General features: G+C 48.5%; 1 protein-coding gene across 1 annotated transcript in view; it reads left to right on the top strand.

The window, feature by feature from the left end:
- Positions 1-7,112: 7,112 nt before the first annotated feature.
- Positions 7,113-21,349, top strand: part of pargl (poly (ADP-ribose) glycohydrolase, like) — a 33,754-nt gene continuing 19,517 nt past the window's right edge. The window contains exons 1-7 of the mRNA XM_084324577.1: positions 7,113-7,454; positions 8,656-8,772; positions 8,991-9,089; positions 13,279-13,350; positions 13,460-13,546; positions 15,864-16,024; positions 16,536-16,615. Coding sequence (XP_084180703.1) covers positions 8,734-8,772; positions 8,991-9,089; positions 13,279-13,350; positions 13,460-13,546; positions 15,864-16,024; positions 16,536-16,615 — 538 coding nt within the window. The 5' untranslated portion in view covers positions 7,113-7,454; positions 8,656-8,733. The remainder of the gene's footprint in view (positions 7,455-8,655; positions 8,773-8,990; positions 9,090-13,278; positions 13,351-13,459; positions 13,547-15,863; positions 16,025-16,535; positions 16,616-21,349) is intronic.

Raw genomic sequence — 21,349 nt, forward strand, 5'->3', positions numbered from 1 at the left:
TATCGACTTGTCGGCCCCACCAGTAGAGACCCCAGTGGGTTCAAACGAAACTGACTTAGCTCACAGGGGGGAACAAGCGGGACATGACGTGACTATACCCCAAGACAGCGCCACCGGGATAGACCCCGGAGCGCCCCAGGATAAAGAAAGCGCCACCGGGATAGACCCCGGAACGCAAGAGACCCAAGAGCGCGCACCCGAGATAGACCTCGGCGCGCACCCCAGAGAAGAGTACCGCGCTCAAGAGATGGACCTCGGGGCGCGGGAGAAATCAAGAAGCAGCGCTCAAGAAATGGACCTCGGAGCGCGCCAAGAGAACAGGTCCCCACCAAGTCCTGTCAGCGCCCGATCACCTCCATCAGTGTCATCCCCCAGCGAGGCTGACCAGAGACTGGCACAAGCCTTGATTGCCACACTGACAGCATCAACCGAAAGAGACCGTCTCCAAGCACAGACACTTAGTGAGCGCGAACACTGCAGCGGAACGAGAGCGCCTACAAGCGCAACAACAGAGTGCGCGCGAACAGTCTGCAGTGGAGCGCGAACGTCTCCAAGCTCAACAACGGAGTGAGCACGAACGCATCCGACTGGAAGAGAGTCGCCTCCAGGCTGACGCAGCGATGACTATCAGACTGGAAGAGAGGCGCCTCCAGGTTGAAGAGAACATTCAGCGAGACCGCGCCAATGCACAGCGCGATGCCGCCAATGCACAGCGCGAGATGGAAAGAGACCGTCTGCAGGCGCAGATGATAGAACAATTGATCCAGAGGGCGACCCCCCCCTCTTCCACACGGAGCTCCCGGAGATCATCACGACACGGGTCTAGGGCACCTTCCCCTACCCGACAAATCTACACGGGACCCAGCCAACGGGAAGAACCGGCCTACGTCGCCGAGAGACTAACTAGAAGACTCCAGGACCTAGCGGAGGACGAGGAAGGACAGCAAGCCCACCAGCACGAACCTACTTTGGACCAGGAGGCCCAGTACAGCCCCGACCCCAGCCCCGAGCCACTGCGTTACAAACCCCCGATCCAGACCATGGGTGAGTTTAATACACAGTCAGCACCGAGGAGCAGCACCTGGGGGCCCGGCCTCTGGTACCCACCCAGCACTAACCCACGACCACCCGTACGGGGAGACTCGCCCAGGAGGCCTCTCCCCCTACGCTCATCGGTGCCCCAGCCATCCATGGCATCTTACCTTGGAACACAGACGTTCCCAGACTTTACGCGCGAGGACAGAGCACAGTACACAGAATTACGCATGTGTTTAGAGACTATAATGTCCGATGTCCACGACGAGTCTTATAAATATGCCATCCTCCTCAAGCATCTCAAAGTGCCCAGAGCGCATAACATAGCGCTGGCATATTCTAACTCAAGAACCCCCTACTCAGATGCTCTGGTGGCCCTCGACGCGCGCTATGGACGCATATGGGATTACGTGATCCAAGAAATACGAGATATCGACCGCCTCCCCCCAGCCAAAGACAATAGAGCACTAGATGACCTCTCTATCAAGGTACAATCCCTCGTGGGGATGCTGGGGTCACAAAAGGAGAAGGGGAGATATGAACTATATGCAAATTCCAACGTGGAGCGGATACTGGAGAAGCTCCCTCCAGCCCGTCAAGAGCGTTTTCGGCGGCAGAAAGACCACCGTGACCCCCGCGGCCCAGAACCATCCCTCCTAGACCTGGCTGATTTCCTCGCCAGGGAGGTCAGCAGTCTACGATTAGACACATTCGTGTGGGGTGGCTCTGACCCTAAAGATGGACCGAGAAGGTTCAACGACAACCGCCGGTCTGTGACCGTGATGCACCAGGCCGAGGCTGTGTCACGGCACACGAGCCACAACCCCCACGCCAAGGAGAAGTGGAAGGCTGTCTGTCAGTACTGTGACAGTGAACACCAGCTGTCACAGTGCGACGCCTTCAAAGACCTAACCACAGCCGAAATAGGTCAGTGGCCTAAGGACAAACGCCGCTGCTTCCGCTGCGCGCGCGACCACATGGCAGCCGAGTGCCGCCTGAAGAAAAGATGCGGCAAGTGTGACGGCGCCCATCTAGAAGTCCTGCATGAGAGCAACAAGCGTCCGCCAGGAAACCAAAGTAGGCCCGTCACGGTGATGTACCAGGCCGAGGCGGTGTCACCACAAACCAGTCCTGAACCCCCCCCCTGGTGTCCTGACTGTTGCAGCAGACACTGGGAGTCACGGTGCTACTCGTACTACGACGAGTCGGCGTCACCACAGACAGGTCACAACCCCCCGGCCAAAGAAGTATGGAAGATCGCCTGTACGTACTGCCGCAGAGGACACTGGCTGGCACAGTGCGACGTGTTCCCGAGACTGACCATCGCCGAAATGGAGCAGTGGATTGCGTCTGACCCCCCAGAAGCCGGTCACCGCCGATTCCTGTGCGAGGATAACATGCGAAGACTAGCCCTACAAGACAACCCACCAACAGGAGTGCTCCACATCGACCCCAAGTACAGTGGGAGCCCCCGAGTGCTCATCAAAGTGGTCAGAGTGCTCCTGAGCTACGAGGACAAGGTCCTGGACACTTACGCCGTCCTCGACGATGGGTCTGAAAAGACTCTCCTCCTCGCTTCCGCCGCAGCCCAGTTGGGCCTGCGGGGTACCAAAGAAACAATGACAATCCGTACTATTCAGCGAGCCCTAAAAACCATAAAGGGCAAAAAAGTCGCATTCACAATAGCAGCGGTCGGGCAGCCTGAGAAGCGGTACAGCATCACTAAGGCATTTACAAGCCATGACATAGGTCTGTCAAGCTACAACTACCCCATCCCACAGCTGATGGCGAAGTACGCGCACCTACGCAGACTACCTATACCGCTCATCGACGGCGCCACACCGACCCTGCTCATAGGCTCCGACCACGCGGACCTCATTGTCCCAATCGAGGCGGCCCACATCGGACCCAAAGGATGCCCAGTCGCGGTCAAGACCCGCCTGGGCTGGACGCTCCAGGGCCCCCTCTACGGACCTGCCAGCCAACCAACGTCTACACGCTGCCTGTACACAAAGGTGAGCGACACAGGCCACTCTCTTGTACAGCCCGTTGAGAGGCTATTGACATTAGACGAGATGCCTGTGAGAGAACCGTGGGCTCAAGAAGAGGGAGTTCCGAACTCCACCCCCCTCAGCTGCACGCCAAGCGACGTAGCTGACCTCGAACCCAGCACCCCAAGCTACCTCTTGATGGGGCGGCCGGAACCGGCCCCTCCTCAGACGGTGTACCGAAAGAACAAGAGGAACGGACGGAGGAGGTGGAGACACAACCAAGCACCGATCGAGCAGTCTTGGGCCCGCTTCCCCCTAAGCTACCTACCATCCCGTCCAGCCCGTCAGAAGCGGGTAAAGGACAGGGACAACCTGAAGGTGGACGCAGTCGTTATGATCATAGACCAGTCACTACCCCGAGCTACGTGGCCGGCCGGCCGCGTAAGCAAAGTGATTACTGGTGCCGATGGGAAGGTCAGAGCAGCAGAAGTCGTAGTCCAAGGGCGGACTTACACCCGACCCTTGGCGAAGCTGATAGAGTTGCCAGAGCTCCCTGACCCCCCTGATGACGACCATGACCCACTGACTTTGTAGATTGCCCTACTCCTCACAACAAATATTGAGCAGTTGACTGGACTATTAATCTGTCTCCCTTAACTAATTAGGTGCGGACTAATTAGGAGGCGGCTGTTGTGAAGGGCCAGATTAAAGCTGAGAATCTACATTTATTGTTTTATATACCTTGTATATTATTTATATATACACGGTATATCCCTTTAAGCCTGCGTTTGAATCATAGTAATATTCGCTTTCCTTATTGGAAAACGCCATCGGCGCCAGACCGCAAGCCCCCAAAGTCAGGTTCAAAGGCGAGTCCGGGCGATGTCGCAACATGCCCGGAGACAGAGTATTGATTCGAGACGAGAACTGAGGTTCGGCACTAGATAGCCACTTAAGTATATATACAGCGGCAGGTGCGAACAGTAGCTGTTCGTGCAGCAAGTTCAACGTTCAGCGAGTTCGGTAAAACAGTGAAGTGAGAAGCAGTGCGTCTACCAGAGCGTTGAGAACCACGTGCGCAGTGAATAGTAAAAGTGTCAGATTTAATGCAGTAACGTCAAGTTCGACTTAGCTTAATGTGAAGTAAAGAGTCGTTAATTATTGTGTATCGTGCCAACAGCAGTTCGTTCGTGTGTAGCATTACCCAGCAGTTCGTTCGTTTAGCTAGTGGACCTTAGCCAGTGCGCGTGGACTAAATACATTGGTACCAGCACACGAGGAGGCCTAGTCGGAGAACCTACTGGACATGTGCACAGGAGAACCGACGGCGGCGATTACAGAACCAGTATTGGTTGGATTATATTGATTGTGGAACGTACTACCTGGAGAAGAGCATCGTTAATCTCCACTGTCGTTTGGATTTAAACAACGTGAGGATCTACATTCGGGCTGGCCTCATGGACCGAGGCTAGCTGGCTATTATCATTGCTATTGGGCAATTGGATTACAGTTATTGCTTTGATGCTGAGCTTTGGATTACAAGGACTGGCTTCTGTACGTGAATCCCCTTCTTCTTCAATTGATAATAATAATAATAATAATAAATCAAATTTATATAGCGCCTTTCATAGAACCCAAGGTCGCTTTTTTAATCAGGACAAAAAATAGCGCAAGGAAAGTAGGGGGGAGGGGGAAGAGGGGATGAGGGAAAGTAGGGGATAATGGACCTAATTTAATCTAAAACTAACTGATGGGGAAAGCCTTGGTGAAGAGGTGTGTTTTTAGAGCGGATTTGAAGGTGTCCAGGGTTGGGGCGTTGCGGATTTCGGGGGGGAGAGAGTTCCAGAGGGTAGGGGACGCCACGCTGAAGGCTCTGTCCCCAAAAGTCCGTAACCTGGTGCGAGGGATGGAGAGGAGACCTAGATCAGAGGATCGTAGGTTCCGGGATGGAGTGTACTGGTGGAGGAGATCAGACAGGTACCGGGGGGCGAGGGCATGGAGGGATTTGTAGGTGAGGAGCAGGAGTTTGAAGGTGATGCGGAACCTGACTGGAAGCCAGTGGAGATGGATGAGGGTGGGGGTGATGTGCTGCCAGGGCTTGGTGTGAGTGAGAACCCTGGCAGCTGATCAGACTGAGTATCCGAACATTCCTCTCTCCTCCAGAACTTACAACTCTGGGAGGAACCCCATTGTCTCCAGCGGTACCAGCGTTGCCCTCTATAATTGCCATTCTACGCCAGGCGGCGTTAGCCTAGTACCCCATCGTAGGAATTATTCTATTCCCATTGACTTATGCTACTGACTGACTTTATGCCTATTCTTCGCCATACAAGCGCGACCCTAATTCTCATATCTGTAACATTTACTGCATAATAATAAATACCCTCAAATGATATTTCTTTGTCAGTGCCGTGTTATTATGAGTGTCTGCCATATATTAGATGTACTGTCTGGCCAGTAATTAAAGTACATAACTAGCAGTGGTTTAATCTATCACAATCTTTAATACAGTCAGGGTTTTGTAACCCCTCAGTTGCAGGTTAGTAAAGGGTTAACCTTCTGTAACCGTCTGTAGTGTGATAGTAAAGGGTTAACCTTCTGTAGTGTGGCAGTGAAAGGGTTAACCTGCTGTCATGTGGCAGTGAAAGGGTTAACCCTCTGTGTATTGTCACAGTGAAAGGGTTAACCGTTAGGTAGTGCGGCAGTGAAAGGGTTAACAATTGTGTGTATTGAGCCGTACTGTATTGTACCTGTTATGTACTAGAGGCCTGATCACTCCTGTGTCACCAGGGCATGCAGGTGAGGGCTGCCAATTAGCCAATTAGTGCTGATTGGTTACCTGCTGGGAGCTTTAAAGGCAGACCTAGGAACACACATGCAGGGTCTGTGCTTGGAGAAAGAGCTGTCAGGTTCTTCAGTCCTTGTCCGTTGGGTTTGCACTAGTACCTTAGTTACATTTACCTTAATAGTTCCTTGAGTTAGTGGCACTTTGAGTTAGAGCACAGGGTTTTGGTGTCGGTTTTGCACATAGGTTGCGTCCCTTGAGCCAGGGTCGTAACAGTACCCATTCTGCAATCTGTTAATTAAAATGTTCAATCAATCAATCAACCATATTCTAATGTCTTTTATTGTGAAAACCCCACAGCGATGGCGCAACGTAACGACAGCTCCAGTATGAAGGCGGTCTTGACGCAGCAACCTGATTTAATGGACTTCACAGAGCAAGGGCACAACACGGAAGAGAAGAGAGACCAGTCCAGTGTCAGTGGCAGCAGAGACCAGCAGCACAGTGGCAGCAGAGACCAGCAGAGTGGCAGCAGAGACCAGCAGAGTGGCAGCAGAGACCAGCAGAGTGGCAGCAGAGACCAGCAGAGTGGCAGCAGAGACCAGCAGCACAGTGGCAGCAGAGACCAGCAGAGTGGCAGCAGAGACCAGCAGAGTGGCAGCAGAGACCAGCACAGTGGCAGCAGAGACCAGCAGAGTGGCAGCAGAGACCAGCAGCACAGTGGCAGCAGAGACCAGCAGAGTGGCAGCAGAGACCAGCAGAGTGGCAGCAGAGACCAGCAGAGTGGCAGCAGAGACCAGCAGAGTGGCAGCAGAGACCAGCAGCACAGTGGCAGCAGAGACCAGCAGAGTGGCAGCAGAGACCAGCAGAGTGGCAGCAGAGACCAGCAGAGTGGCAGCAGAGACCAGCAGAGTGGCAGCAGAGACCAGCTCAGTGGCAGCAGAGACCAGCTCAGTGGCAGCAGAGACCAGCAGAGTGGCAGCAGAGACCAGCAGAGTGGCAGCAGAGACCAGCAGCACAGTGGCAGCAGAGACCAGCAGCTCAGTGGCAGCAGAGACCAGCTCAGTGGCAGCAGAGACCAGCAGCACAGTAGTGGCAGCAGAGACCAGCACAGTGGCAGCAGAGACCAGCAGCACAGTGGCAGCAGAGACCAGCTCAGTGGCAGCAGAGACCAGCAGCACAGTGGCAGCAGAGACCAGCAGCACAGTGGCAGCAGAGACCAGCAGCACAGTGGCAGCAGAGACCAGCAGCACAGTGGCAGCAGAGACCAGCAGCACAGTGGCAGCAGAGACCAGCAGCACAGTGGCAGCAGAGACCAGCTCAGTGGCAGCAGCAGAGACCAGCAGCACAGTGGCAGCAGCAGAGACCAGCAGCACAGTGGCAGCAGAGACCAGCAGCACAGTGGCAGCAGAGACCAGCACAGTAGTGGCAGCAGTGGCTACTCCCCGCCCCCTGGAGGAGAGAAGAGAGAAAGCGAGAGCTACGGAGAGGAGGGCGCGAGGCCGAAGGAGAAGAAGCCCTGGAGGACGTCGTCCTACTCCTCCTCTTCTTCTTCTCCTCTCTCGGAGCTGAAGAGACTGAGCCAGTGCCGTGAGCGCCTGGGCCCGCTGAACTTCAGCGCCACCCACACGGTCCTCATAGACGTAAGAGCTGTGTTCTTCTAATCGACTCACGCCCTGGCTTCAGACGCACCCGCGCACGCGTGTGTGTGCGTGCGTGCGCATGCATTTGTACACACACAGAGTATGTCACACACATGAACACAAATACATGTGTGTGTGTCAAACACACGCCATTTGTTTTACTCAACGGTACACACTGAGACTGAGACCATGAGTTTAACACTTTGAGCGCCACGCCTGGTTTTCCATTTTACCGCTTGAATGCCACCATCGGCGCCAATGTTAACGTTAATATCGCCTAATCTATGTTTTAAATTATGGCTATGTGTCTAATCTGCCCATCGCATTATCAAAGACTATTTTCCAGTCAGTGCTGTGAAGGCAGATTGTTTTTTTATCGCGTCGTTTCCGTTTCAGAGCAGTTAGAAAAGCCCCCGTTTTGATATAAAAAACAGCTCATTCTGGAGCATTCTATGAAAATCGTCTTTTAGTGGAATATTCCACAACGTTGATATTCGTCGGCCTTTTTATGAATCGTTTTCAAATAAACGCTAGATGATCAATATTATACGTGCACGCAAGCACATTACGGCCGCGCACTGATAATCGCCTGATTTCCTCTCTGAGTTTTACAGTGAAACCGAAAAAAGACATTTCACAAAACAGCTTATAACTTCATCAAACTTACTCTGATTATCCTACCACTGATAACATAGAGTCCTTACCTGACATCAGATGGTATCCAACTGGTATATTCCAATTCCTGATCACCATTCGAAAAAATCGATACGTGTATGGATCCAACGCGATACAGTAGAACTCCATGATCCGCGGGGATCTGAGGCTCCAGAATGAACTCTGGTAACCCCGGCTGGATCAGTGAACTGGAAAATGTGGAGTACCGGATTTTTTTCCCCATTCATTTTCATTGAGTCCATTCCAAAATCACTTATGTCATCTGGGAGACGACAGGGGGCGCTTTTTTCCACAGTGATCGCCGGCGCCCCTCGGCTATACTCGGGTAGGCTCGGGTGATGCAATAATTTTTCAGATCGCAAAAAAAAAAAAAAATCAGAGAAATCTCGTGAGTGGCATGCAACCACCTATAAAAAAAACAGAGAAATCTCGTGAGTGGCACTCAAAGTGTTAACAGTACACACTAAAACGACCCCCACAGATTGAGCGACACAAAGGAAGCCTGACACGTCTGTTTCACTCGCAGGTGAATCACTTCTTCAGTGCACAGCGGGGGGTCCGAGCGCAGGAGGGCCGTCCTTTGTGGCAAAGCGACTTCGTCAGGATGCCTTGTTCACCGGAGAGCACCATCACCGCCAAGAAGGTGGGTTTGACTTTGAGCCCAGCTGACCGGACTGAACATGAAGTTATACTGATGATGATTATTATTATTATTATTATTATTATTATTATTATTATTATTATTATTATTATTATTATTATTATTATTATTATTATTATCATACTGTATCTGTTTGTCTCATCCCTGAAATCCTTGATAAAGTAATCAATCAATCAATCAGTCATCCTTCTTGTCTCCAGTTCTTGAAGGGTGACTCCCAGGTGAACAGGTGGGGGGTGATCCGTACTGAGCTGGGGCTCCTGGACAAGAAGAGAGGCCTGTCGGTGGGGGACGTGGAGGTAACGTTACTATGGCAACCACACGAGCCTTCTCTGACATCAAATAATATTATATTATATAATGTATTGTGTTGTATCTTTTATATAAAACATAAGACGTGGCGGCTACGTGGTGCAGTGGGCAAGGCGCTCACCACGAATACTGGAGACTGGGCTCGAACAGGTACGCCTCCCTGTTCGAGCCCAGCGCTCCTCATTGCTTTCAGTTTAGCTGGTCGTCCGTACTAATACACATTGGCAGTATTAGGGGGTGGGAAACTGATGGGTGGGGATCGGGCGTTGTGGACAGCGACTCCTACAGGTCGGTTGGTGCGCCTGCGCAGTAGAATCAGGAAGCGACGGGGGCGGCGCCCCTCCAAAGCGCAGACCCCTGACGCTGAAAGATCGCGCCACGCAGGTGAAAAGATGCGACTGCTGTTACCTCAAGTACCGGAGGGGACTTGTGCTATGTATGACTTAGTCCACATTGCAGCCGGCTTGTGGGAGGCAAGAAACAGCGTCCGTGACAGGGGAGGGTTGGATTGGATGATATGAAAATTGGGATGGGAGAAAAATAGAAAATGGGAGAAAAAGTGGATAAAAAATAAATAAACACAATAGGGTACCTTGTGTATATACTGCACCTTGTGTCTACTGTTTACTTTACTTTAAATGGTAAATGGCTGCATTTGCATTTATACAGCGCTTTTATCCAAAGCGCTTTACAATTTGTTCCTCACATTTGACCCGTTCACTCACACATTCACACACCGACGGCGGAGGCGACCATGCAAGGTGCCAACCTGCTCATCGGGAGCAGTTAGGGGTTAAGTGTCTTGCTCAAGGACACATCGACACGCTGCCCGGGAGGAGCGGGAATCGAACCAGCTCTACCTCTGCTCTGTCGCCACCCAATATATACTTTATTCATAGTATAGATTCAGATTCTAAGGCCGTGTTCACACCTGAAAGTCAGCGGATAGTCCGGACTTTCTGGTGGACCAAATGTGAAAATGATACATTGTTAGATTTTGGTCTGCGTTCACACTACCCTTTTTGGTGCGGACCTCATTTGTAAACAAAGGACATGCAGTCTCCAAGTCGTTCATCTATTGGACTATCGCACTCACAAACGTAAACAGTTGGCGACAGCGTAATGAGAGAGAGAGATACTGTCATTACGCGCGCGGCGCAAGTCTGACTTCAGAGCCACACTGCAGTGCACTGTAGGCTACTTTGCTTCCTGGATTAGGTTCTATAGTTCGATTGAAACGGACCGAGTCCCAACTTTTCAAGAGGACCATGGTTCGGTTGTTTGGTCCTCAAAATAGTTTGGTTTGTGTTCACACCTCTACAAACGAAACGGACTATTGATCTAAAGGGACCATGGTCCACTTAAAGTGGACCAAACAGGGTAGGTGTGAACGCGCCCTAATTATTTATTGCTCATATTTAAAGTAACGTATAATATAACTGATATAGAGACCCTCATCTATACACTATTTACTGTTGCCATATTCTTATATTCATTATAATTATATTGTTTACACTGTTTATTTTTTAAATTGTATTATCATAATTGTATTGCCTATACTTATGTCTTTCTGCTATTACCCTGCCCATACCTGTACCTCCCCTCCCCCTCCCCCATGCTGCTATTACCCTGCCCATACCTGTACCTCCCCCCCCCCCATGCTGCCATTACCCTGCCCATACCTGTACCTCCCCTCCCCCATGCTGCTATTACTCTGCCCATACCTGTACCTCCCCTCCCCCATGCTGCCATTACCCTGCCCATACCTGTACCTCCCCTCCCCCATGCTGCTATTACTCTGCCCATACCTGTACCTCCCCCCCCCATGCTGCTATTACCCTGCCCATACCTGTACCTCCCCTCCCCCCCATGCTGCTATTACTCTGCCCATACCTGTACCTCCCCTCCCCATGCTGCTATTACTCTGCCCATACCTGTACCTCCCCTCCCCCATGCTGCCATTACCCTGCCCATACCTGTACCTCCCCTCCCCCATGCTGCCATTACCCTGCCCATACCTGTACCTCCCCTCCCCCCCATGCTGCTATTACCCTGCCCATACCTGTACCTCCCCTCCCCCCCATGCTGCTATTACCCTGCCCATACCTGTACCTCCCCTCCCCCATGCTGCTATTACTCTGCCCATACCTGTACCCCCCCATGCTGCTATTACCCTGCCCATACCTGTACCTCCCCTCCCCCCATGCTGCTATTACCCTGCCCATACCTGTACCTCCCCTCCCCCATGCTGCTATTACTCTGCCCATACCTGTACCTCCCCTCCCCCCTCCCCCATGCTGCTATTACCCTGCCCATACCTGTACCTCCCCTCCCCCTCCCCCATGCTGCTATTACCCTGCCCATACCTGTACCCCCCCTCCCCCTCCCCCATGCTGCTATTACCCTGCCCATACCTGTACCTCCCCTCCCCCATGCTGCTATTACTCTGCCCATACCTGTACCTCCCCTCCCCCCTCCCCCAATCCCCCATGCTGCTATTACCCTCTCTCCTTCTGACCCCTGCTCTCCTTCTGACCCCTGCTCTCCTTCTGACCCCTGCTCTCCTTCTGACCCCTGCTCTCCTTCTGACCCCTGCTCTCCTCTCTCCTTCTGACCCCTGCTCTCCTTCTGACCCCTGCTCTCCTTCTGACCCCTGCTCTCCTCTCCTTCTGACCCCTGCTCTCCTTCTGACCCCTGCTCTCCTTCTGACCCCTGCTCTCCTTCTGACCCCTGCTCTCCTTCTGACCCCTGCTCTCCTCTCCTTCTGACCCCTGCTCTCCTTCTGACCCCTGCTCTCCTTCTGACCCCTGCTCACCTTCTAACCCCTGCTCTCCTTCTGACCCCTGCTCTCCTCTCTCCTTCTGACCCCTGCTCTCCTCTCTCCTTCTGACCCCTGCTCTCCTTCTGACCCCTGCTCTCCTTCTGACCCCTGCTCTCCTTCTGACCCCTGCTCTCCTTCTGACCCCTGCTCTCCTTCTGACCCCTGCTCTCCTCTCCTTCTGACCCCTGCTCTCCTTCTGACCCCTGCTCTCCTTCTGACCCCTGCTCTCCTTCTGACCCCTGCTCTCCTTCTGACCCCTGCTCTCCTTCTGACCCCTGCTCTCCTCTCTCCTTCTGACCCCTGCTCTCCTCTCTCCTTCTGACCCCTGCTCTCCTCTCCTTCTGACCCCTGCTCTCCTTCTGACCCCTGCTCTCCTCTCTCCTTCTGACCCCTGCTCTCCTTCTGACCCCTGCTCTCCTCTCTCCTTCTGACCCCTGCTCTCCTTCTGACCCCTGCTCTCCTTCTGACCCCTGCTCTCCTTCTGACCCCTGCTCACCTTCTGACCCCTGCTCTCCTTCTGACCCCTGCTCTCCTTCTGACCCCTGCTCTCCTCTCCTTCTGACCCCTGCTCTCCTCTCTCCTTCTGACCCCTGCTCTCCTTCTAACCCCTGCTCTCCTTCTGACCCCTGCTCTCCTCTCCTTCTGACCCCTGCTCTCCTTCTGACCCCTGCTCTCCTTCTGACCCCTGCTCTCCTCTCTCCTTCTGACCCCTGCTCTCCTTCTGACCCCTGCTCTCCTTCTGACCCCTGCTCTCCTTCTGACCCCTGCTCACCTTCTGACCCCTGCTCTCCTTCTGACCCCTGCTCTCCTTCTGACCCCTGCTCTCCTTCTGACCCCTGCTCTCCTCTCTCCTTCTGACCCCTGCTCTCCTCTCTCCTTCTGACCCCTGCTCTCCTTCTGACCCCTGCTCTCCTTCTGACCCCTGCTCTCCTTCTGACCCCTGCTCTCCTTCTGACCCCTGCTCTCCTTCTGACCCCTCTCTCCTTCTGACCCCTGCTCTCCTTCTGACCCCTGCTCTCCTTCTGACCCCTGCTCTCCTTCTGACCCCTGCTCTCCTTCTGACCCCTGCTCTCTTTCTGACCCCTGCTCTCCTTCTGACCCCTGCTCTCCTTCTGACCCCTGCTCTCCTTCTGACCCCTGCTCTCCTTCTGACCCCTCTCTCCTTCTGACCCCTGCTCTCCTTCTGACCCCTGCTCTCCTTCTGACCCCTGCTCTCCTTCTGACCCCTGCTCTCCTTCTGACCCCTGCTCTCCTTCTGACCCCTGCTCTCCTTCTGACCCCTGCTCTCCTCTCCTTCTGACCCCTGCTCTCCTCTCCTTCTGACCCCTGCTCTGCTCTCCTCTCTCCTTCTCTAGAAAGCCATAATGGGATACAACCCAAAGTACAAGGACCGCTGGACCTTCGATGTCCTCGTCTCACTTGTTAAGGTCAGTTGCTGACCCTGGCTGACCTCAGGTCAGAGTTTACCACACGTTCACCGTGATCGAGCGAACATGTGACCCGACTCTCTAACGTGTGATTGGTCCTTCTCTCCAGGGCGCCCCTCCACCAGACAATTACTACCTGCCGATGTTCCCTAAGATCGCCAGGCTGGCCGTACAACTGGACCAGCTGCTGAGGAAGGTACCGGACAATACTGCCACCCGGCGGCCCACATCTAGACCACATCTAGACCACATCCACATCTAGACCACATCTGGACCACATCTAGACCACATCTAGACCACATCTAGACCACATCTACATCTAGACCACATCTAGACCACATCTAGACCACATCCACATCTAGACCACATCTGGACCACATCTAGACCACATCTAGACCACATCTAGACCACATCCACATCTAGACCACATCTGGACCACATCTAGACCACATCTAGACCACATCTAGACCACATCCACATCTAGACCACATCTGGACCACATCTAGACCACATCTAGACCACATCTAGACCACATCCACATCTAGACCACATCTAGACCACATCTGGACCACATCTAGACCACATCCACATCTAGACCACATCTAGACCACATCTGGACCACATCTACATCTAGACCACATCTGGACCACATCTAGACCACATCTAGACCACATCCACATCTAGACCACATCTGGACCACATCTAGACCACATCTAGACCACATCTGGACCACATCTACATCTAGACCACATCTGGACCACATCTAGACCACATCTAGACCACATCCACATCTAGACCACATCTGGACCACATCTAGACCACATCTAGACCACATCCACATCTAGACCACATCTGGACCACATCTAGACCACATCTAGACCACATCCACATCTGGACCACATCCACATCTAGACAACATCTGGACCACATCTACATCTGGACCACATCTAGACCACATCCACATCTAGACCACATCTGGACCACATCTAGACCACATCTGGACCACATCTAGACCACATCTGGACCACATCTAGACCACATCTGGATCACATCTAGACCACAGCCACATCTAGACCACATCTGGACCACATCTAGACCACATCTAGACCACATCTGGACCACATCTAGACCACATCTAGACCACATCTGGACTCAAGTTCCGATTATATGATTGTCACAGCTTTTTTAAATGTACATACATTCAGAAAAACGTGAGATGCTTGTTTTTCCTGGCTCCTCAACCATGGTAGATTTGTAAACATGGTACACAACATATATTTCGATCTATACAAACTAGCGATACCGGAGTCTCATGGCCGGCACAGAGAGACTCAGAAGGAGCTTCTATCCCCAGGCCATCAGGATGCTCAACGACAATAACACTATGTAACAAACCATCAAATACACCCACAGCACACATACACACTCACTTTAAATAAACAACACACTGTAGCACCCACTTTACCCACTTTAGACACTAACACTTTATATTTATTGGTAAGGAGATTTGCACATCAATCTCATTCCTCATTGCACCTCATTGCACCTCACCACCACAAGGTGGCACCACAAGCTAAGCTACACCTCACCATTTCTACACTGTACTGTATCTGCATTGTATATACTGTACATATACTGTATATATGTATATTGAACATTTTTGTTTTGTTTACACTTGTTTACGTACTTGACTTTCTATTTTATACTAATATTATACTTATTTTATACTATCTTTTATTTTATCTAGCAAACTCTCAGGAGCAAAACAGAAAGAAGCATCTCATGCAAAAGTATTCTGTATTTCTGTGTGACAACTAATAAAGAAACTTGAAACTTGAACTTGAAACTTGAAACTATAAACTATAACTATAAATTGAAAGTAGAAGAAGAAGATGATGATACTTTAACCATACTCTGGTACTGCCCATTCCAAAATAAACTGTAATATTTCTTTGTTTTCTTCTCAAGCACCAATTACAATAGAAATACTATAGTAGTAGGCGGCCGGGTAGCGCAGTGGACTAAGCGTCTGTCTACCACTGCAGAGACAGTGTGATCGAATCCAGCTGTGGTGTCTCCGGCTTGGCTGACCGTCCATACTAACATAATTGGCAGAGTCAGCGGGTGGGAAGCCGGTGGGGTGGGTCCTGGTCGTTGTAAACAGCGACTCCTACAGTTCGGTCGGGGCGCCTGCACAGCGAGGGAAGGATCTAAGAGAGGTAGTGTGATCCTTCCACACGTTACACTCTCCCAGTGAGAGTCCGCGCTGCCAGGTGAAAAGAAGCGGTGGGCTGGGTACACATGTGTCGGAGGAAGCATGTGATAGTCTCCGCCCTCCCGGACCGACGGTAGGGGGTAGAGTGCGCAACGACCAGGAAGGGGATTGGGAATTGGCATAACGACTAACATTGGGATGGGAGAAAAATGGAAAAAGGAGGGGGGAAAAGATAATAATAAAGAAAAAATAAATACTATAGTAGGCCACTGGCATAAGCACAGTATCTTCTGCCCAGGCGGTGCCCTTGCTCCAGAGAGGGCGCGCTGCCTCCATCACGCTGTCTCAGCGTCAGATCTCCTGTCTCCTGGCAAACGCCTTCTTCTGCACCTTCCCTCGGCGCAACGACACAGAACCTGGCACCGAGTACCACGCCTATCCCACCATCAACTTCACCAGGTCAGTACCTATCCCACCATCAACTTCACCAGGTCAGTACCACCACGCCTATCCCACCATCAACTTCACCGGGTCAGTACCACCACGCCTATCCCACCATCAACTTCACCAGGTCAGTACCACCACGCCTATCCCACCATCAACTTCACCAGGTCAGTACCACCACGCCTATCCCACCATCAACTTCACCAGGTCAGTACCACCACGCCTATCCCACCATCAACTTCACCAGGTCAGTACCACCACGCCTATCCCACCATCAACTTCACCGGGTCAGTACCACCACGCCTATCCCACCATCAACTTCACCAGGTCAGTACCACCACGCCTATCCCACCATCAACTTCATATATTCAACTTCATATATGCGTGTGTGTAGGTGTGTGCGTGTGCGTGTGTGTGTGTGTGTGCGTGTGTGTGTGTGTGTGTGTGTGTGTGTGTGCGTGTGTGTGTGTGTGAGTCAAGGAGCCTGATGAATGTTTCTCCGACCCGTGTCGTTGTTTTGATACAGTCTGTTTGGAAACGGGAAGCTGGAGAGGAAGAGAGAGAAGCTGAGAGCCATCTTCCACTACTTCGACGTCGTCACTTCGAGTAAGTTCAAAAGTTGTTGTTTATAAACTTTTAGTGGCGGCTGGGTGGCGCAGCGGACATTGCGCTCGTCACCAACGCAAGAGACACCGGGTTCGAATCCGGCTGTCGGCGTTGCCTCCGGCTTGGGCCGGCCGTCATACTGACTCAATTGGCAGAGTCAGCGGGTGGAAGTCGATGGGTGGTAATCTGGACGTTGTGGACAGCGACTCCTACAGGTCGGTTGGGGGACGCCTGCACAGCAGAGACAGGAAATAGCGGGGGCAGTGTGAGCCTCCCACACGTTACTCCTCGCCAATGAGAGTCCGCGCTGGCAGGTGAAAATATGTGACAGGCTGCCTCCTCGTGTACCGGAGGGGACACATGATGCAAGGCTTCTATCCTCCCTACAACCGGCCAGTGGGGGGCATATGCGAGCAACGTTCAAGACAGGGGAGGGGAGAATTGAGATGGGAGAAAATAGAAAAAGAGGAGAAAAAGTGGATAAAAAAAAAAAGTTGTTTATAAACCGAACCCTCACCTTAACCTTAACTTAAGCCTCCCTGGAGACACCCCACACTAACATAAAACCCCTTTCCTTTCATATATACAGTATAAGTTATTCTGAATGATGATGATTCCACCCTCTTAAACAGTACTGTATATTTGTAGATCTGGTATGTCATAAATGTCAGGATGTAACAGTACTGTATATCTGTATGTCATGTATGTCATAAATGTCATGATGAATTGAAAATGGGGGACCCTGATGTAAACAAGACGAAAGTCTTTCTCTGGTCTGCATCCCCTTAACAATTGTGTGTATTGAGCCGTACTGTATTGTACCCATTCTGCAATCTGTTAATAAAATGTTCAATCAATCAATCAATCAATCAATCAATCAATCAATCAATCAATCAATCAATGTTATCTATAGCACCATCTAGTGGCTGAATGTTATCTATAGCACCATCTAGTGGCTGAATGTTATCTATAGCACCATCTATAATTGCCATTTCAGAAACTTGGATGAACGAGGAAAAGGGAATGGATTTTGAAATGGTCGGATATGAACTCAACTATATGAACAGAAAAAATAAGAGTGGTGGAGGAGTGGCTGTGTATGTGGATAATAACTTGAATTATAAGATTGTAGAAAAAATGACAAATGTGATTGATAATTTATTAGAATGTATAACAATAGAAATATGTGTAGAAAAAAAGAAAAATATAATTGTGAGCTGTATATATAGAGCACCAGGTTCGAATATTGAAGTTTTCAAGGACTGGATGGAAGAAATGTATATAAACAATAATCAAAAGGCTATTTTCATCTGTGGGGATTTTAACATTGATCTTTTAAATCCAAACAAACATAAAATGACTGAGGAATTCATCAACACATTGTATAGTTTGAGCCTTTATCCAAAAATCACAAGACCCAGCCGAATCACATCCCATTGTGCCACTCTGATAGACAATATATTTACGAACATTATAGAAAACAATACAGTGAGTGGATTACTAATAAATGACATCAGCGACCATTTACCAGTTTTTACAGTTTATGACAACAACTACACAGAAAACAAGCAGGACAATAAACTACAATTTAAACGAGTAAGGACTGAAGAATCAATGAACGCTTTCAAAAATGATTTGCTACTACAAAATTGGGAGATAGTATATAAAGAGGATGACACTGATAAAGCATATGAAACATTCTTATCTATATTTAACTTACTATATCACAAACATTGTCCAATAAAAGAATATAGCAGTAAACATAAACACTCAGACAGCCCATGGATCACAAGGGGATTACAGAATGCATGTAAAAAGAAAAATATACTATATAGAGAATTTATAAAACATAGAACTAAAGAGGCAGAAAATAAATATAAGAAATATAAAAACAAGTTGACTAATATTATGAGAAGATGTAAGAAGGATCATTATAGTAGAATATTAGATAACAACAAATATAATATTAAAGGTGTTTGGAAGATATTAAATGGTATTATCAGGAATGGATCAAGACAAATAAACTATCCTCAGTATTTTATGGAAGAGGATCAAACTATTAGCAATATGGATGATGTGGTTAACAACTTTAATAAATTTTTTGTAAATATTGGACCAGAATTAGCGGGAAAAATCCCAGATCCAGTGACTCCTGAAGACATAAAAGACAATTACATTGAAAGAAATCCTAGTTCAATGTTTCTGGAAGCGGTAGATGAAAATGAAATTATAGAAACTACTAATAAATGTAAAAACAAGACATCTACAGACAGTAATGAAATAGATATGAAAATAGTAAAAAATGTCATTATTGGGATTTCAAAACCACTCACGCACATCTGCAATTTATCATTCAAAACTGGTCGATTTCCGAATAAAATGAAAATAGCAAAAGTCATACCTCTGTTCAAGACTGGAGATAAACACCACTTCACAAATTATAGGCCTGTTTCTCTACTTCCTCAGTTTTCAAAAATATTAGAAAAACTCTTCAACAACAGATTAGATAAATTCATTGATAAACATAATTTACTCACCGATAGCCAGTATGGATTCAGAACACACCGGTCAACATCACTAGCGTTAATAGAACTCATTGAAAAAATCACAAATTCCATAGATCAAAAAAAACATGTAGCTGGAGTATTCATTGACCTAAAAAAAGCATTTGATACTATTAATCATGATATATTAATCAGGAAATTGGAGAGATATGGGATCAGGGGGGTAGTATTGGACTGGGTAAGAAGCTATCTAAATAAAAGACAACAATTTGTGACAATGAGAGATTATAAATCTGAATGTTTGGACATTGCTTGTGGTGTCCCCCAGGGGTCAGTGTTGGGTCCAAAACTGTTCATCTTGTACATTAACGAGATATGTAAAGTATCCAATATATTTAAATGTATTTTATTTGCGGATGACACTAATCTTTTTTTTTCTGGTGAGAATGTCCAGCAGCTTTTAGAGGTCATCACATCTGAAATGAAGAAATTGAAGGAATGGTTTGATAGAAACAAATTATCATTGAACTTGAGCAAAACTAAAATTATGTTGTTTGGAAACTGTAGATTGGATACTCAGGTACAAGTTAAAATAAATGATGTGATTATTGAAAGAGTTTATGAAAATAAATTCCTAGGTGTAATAATAGACCATAAAATCTGTTGGAAACCTCACATAAAACATGTCCAATCTAAACTCTCACGAAGCATTTCAGTCATGAGTAAAGTAAAGCACTTCCTGGATAGAAAATCACTCTACATTCTCTACTGTTCACTAGTTTTACCATATTTAAATTACTGTGCTGAAGTCTGGGGAAACAATTATAAGTCTACACTACAACCACTTTTTATACTCCAAAAAAGGGCCATAAGGATAGTTCACATTGCAGGTTATCGTGATCACACTAACATATTGTTTCTGGAGTCAAAGACATTGAAGTTAAATGATCTTGTGGAATTTAAAACGGCACAATTAATGTATAAAGCAAAAAGTCATGCACTTCCAAGAAACATTCAAGAATTGTTCTTTGATAGGGAGGGGGGTTATAATCTGAGGGGAGAACACAATTTAAAGGTGCTAAACGTACGCACTAACATGAGAAAACACTGCATCTCAATATGTGGAGTGAAACTGTGGAACAGTCTTAATGTGGTGTTAAAGCAATGTCCAAACATGAGACAATTCAAACTGATGTATAAGGAAATTATGTTCACAAGGTACAGGGATGAAGAAGGGACTTGATATTCACAGGTGTTTACATTTTTATTTTGTTTCTATTTTATTTTATTTTATACATATATAGTTTTTGTTTTTTGTTTTGCATATATATATATATATATATATATTTTTTTTCTTTTCTTTTCTTTTCTTTTTTATGTTTAAAATAGTACACTCATTTGAGTAGTGGAAAAGGGGTAGGATTAAATAAGTGTATACTTCTTCCTACTCCTTTTCGAACATGCAGATTGAGTTGTTTTTCTTTTTTGTTATTGTTTGTTGTATTCATTGCATGTTCGAAATAAAGACTTCAAATCAAATCAAATCAAATCTAGTGGCTGAATGTTATCTACAGCACCATCTAGTGGTTGAATGTTATCTATAGCACCATCTAGTGGCTGAATGTTATCTATACTATAGCACCATCTAGTGGCTGAATGTTATCTATAGCCCCATCTAGTGGCTGAATGTTATATATAGCACCATTTAGTGGCTGAATGTTGCCCATAGCACCATCTAGTGGCTGAATGTTATCTACAGCACCATCTAGTGGCTGAATGTTATCTACAGCAGCGTCTAGTGGCTGAATGTTATCTATAGCCCCATCTAGTGGCTGAATGTTATATATAGCACCATTTAGTGGCTGAATGTTGCCCATAGCACCATCTAGTGGCTGAATGTTATCTACACCACCATCTAGTGGCTGAATGTTGCCCATAGCACCATCTAGTGGCTGAATGTTATCTACAGCACCATCTAGTGGTTGAATGTTATCTACAGCAGGGGTTCCCAAACTTTTCAGGCCGGGACCCAGAAAATAAGGCGTCAGAGAGCCGCGGCCCAATGCACATCGTCAGGCTTTTTTTTTTTTTTTTTTTTTTGCCAGTCGACCGATTTTTTAAGCCAAATATCACTTCAATCCTATTAAGTTAGTTCAAGTTAGTTATTCATTTATATGTGCTATTTATGAGAGGGCTAACTTGTTGCAAAATAATAATGATAATAATAATA

Source organism: Notolepis coatsorum (genome assembly GCF_963971535.1).
Source record: "Notolepis coatsorum genome assembly, chromosome: 11".
Taxonomy (NCBI): Eukaryota; Metazoa; Chordata; class Actinopteri; order Aulopiformes; family Paralepididae; genus Notolepis; species Notolepis coatsorum.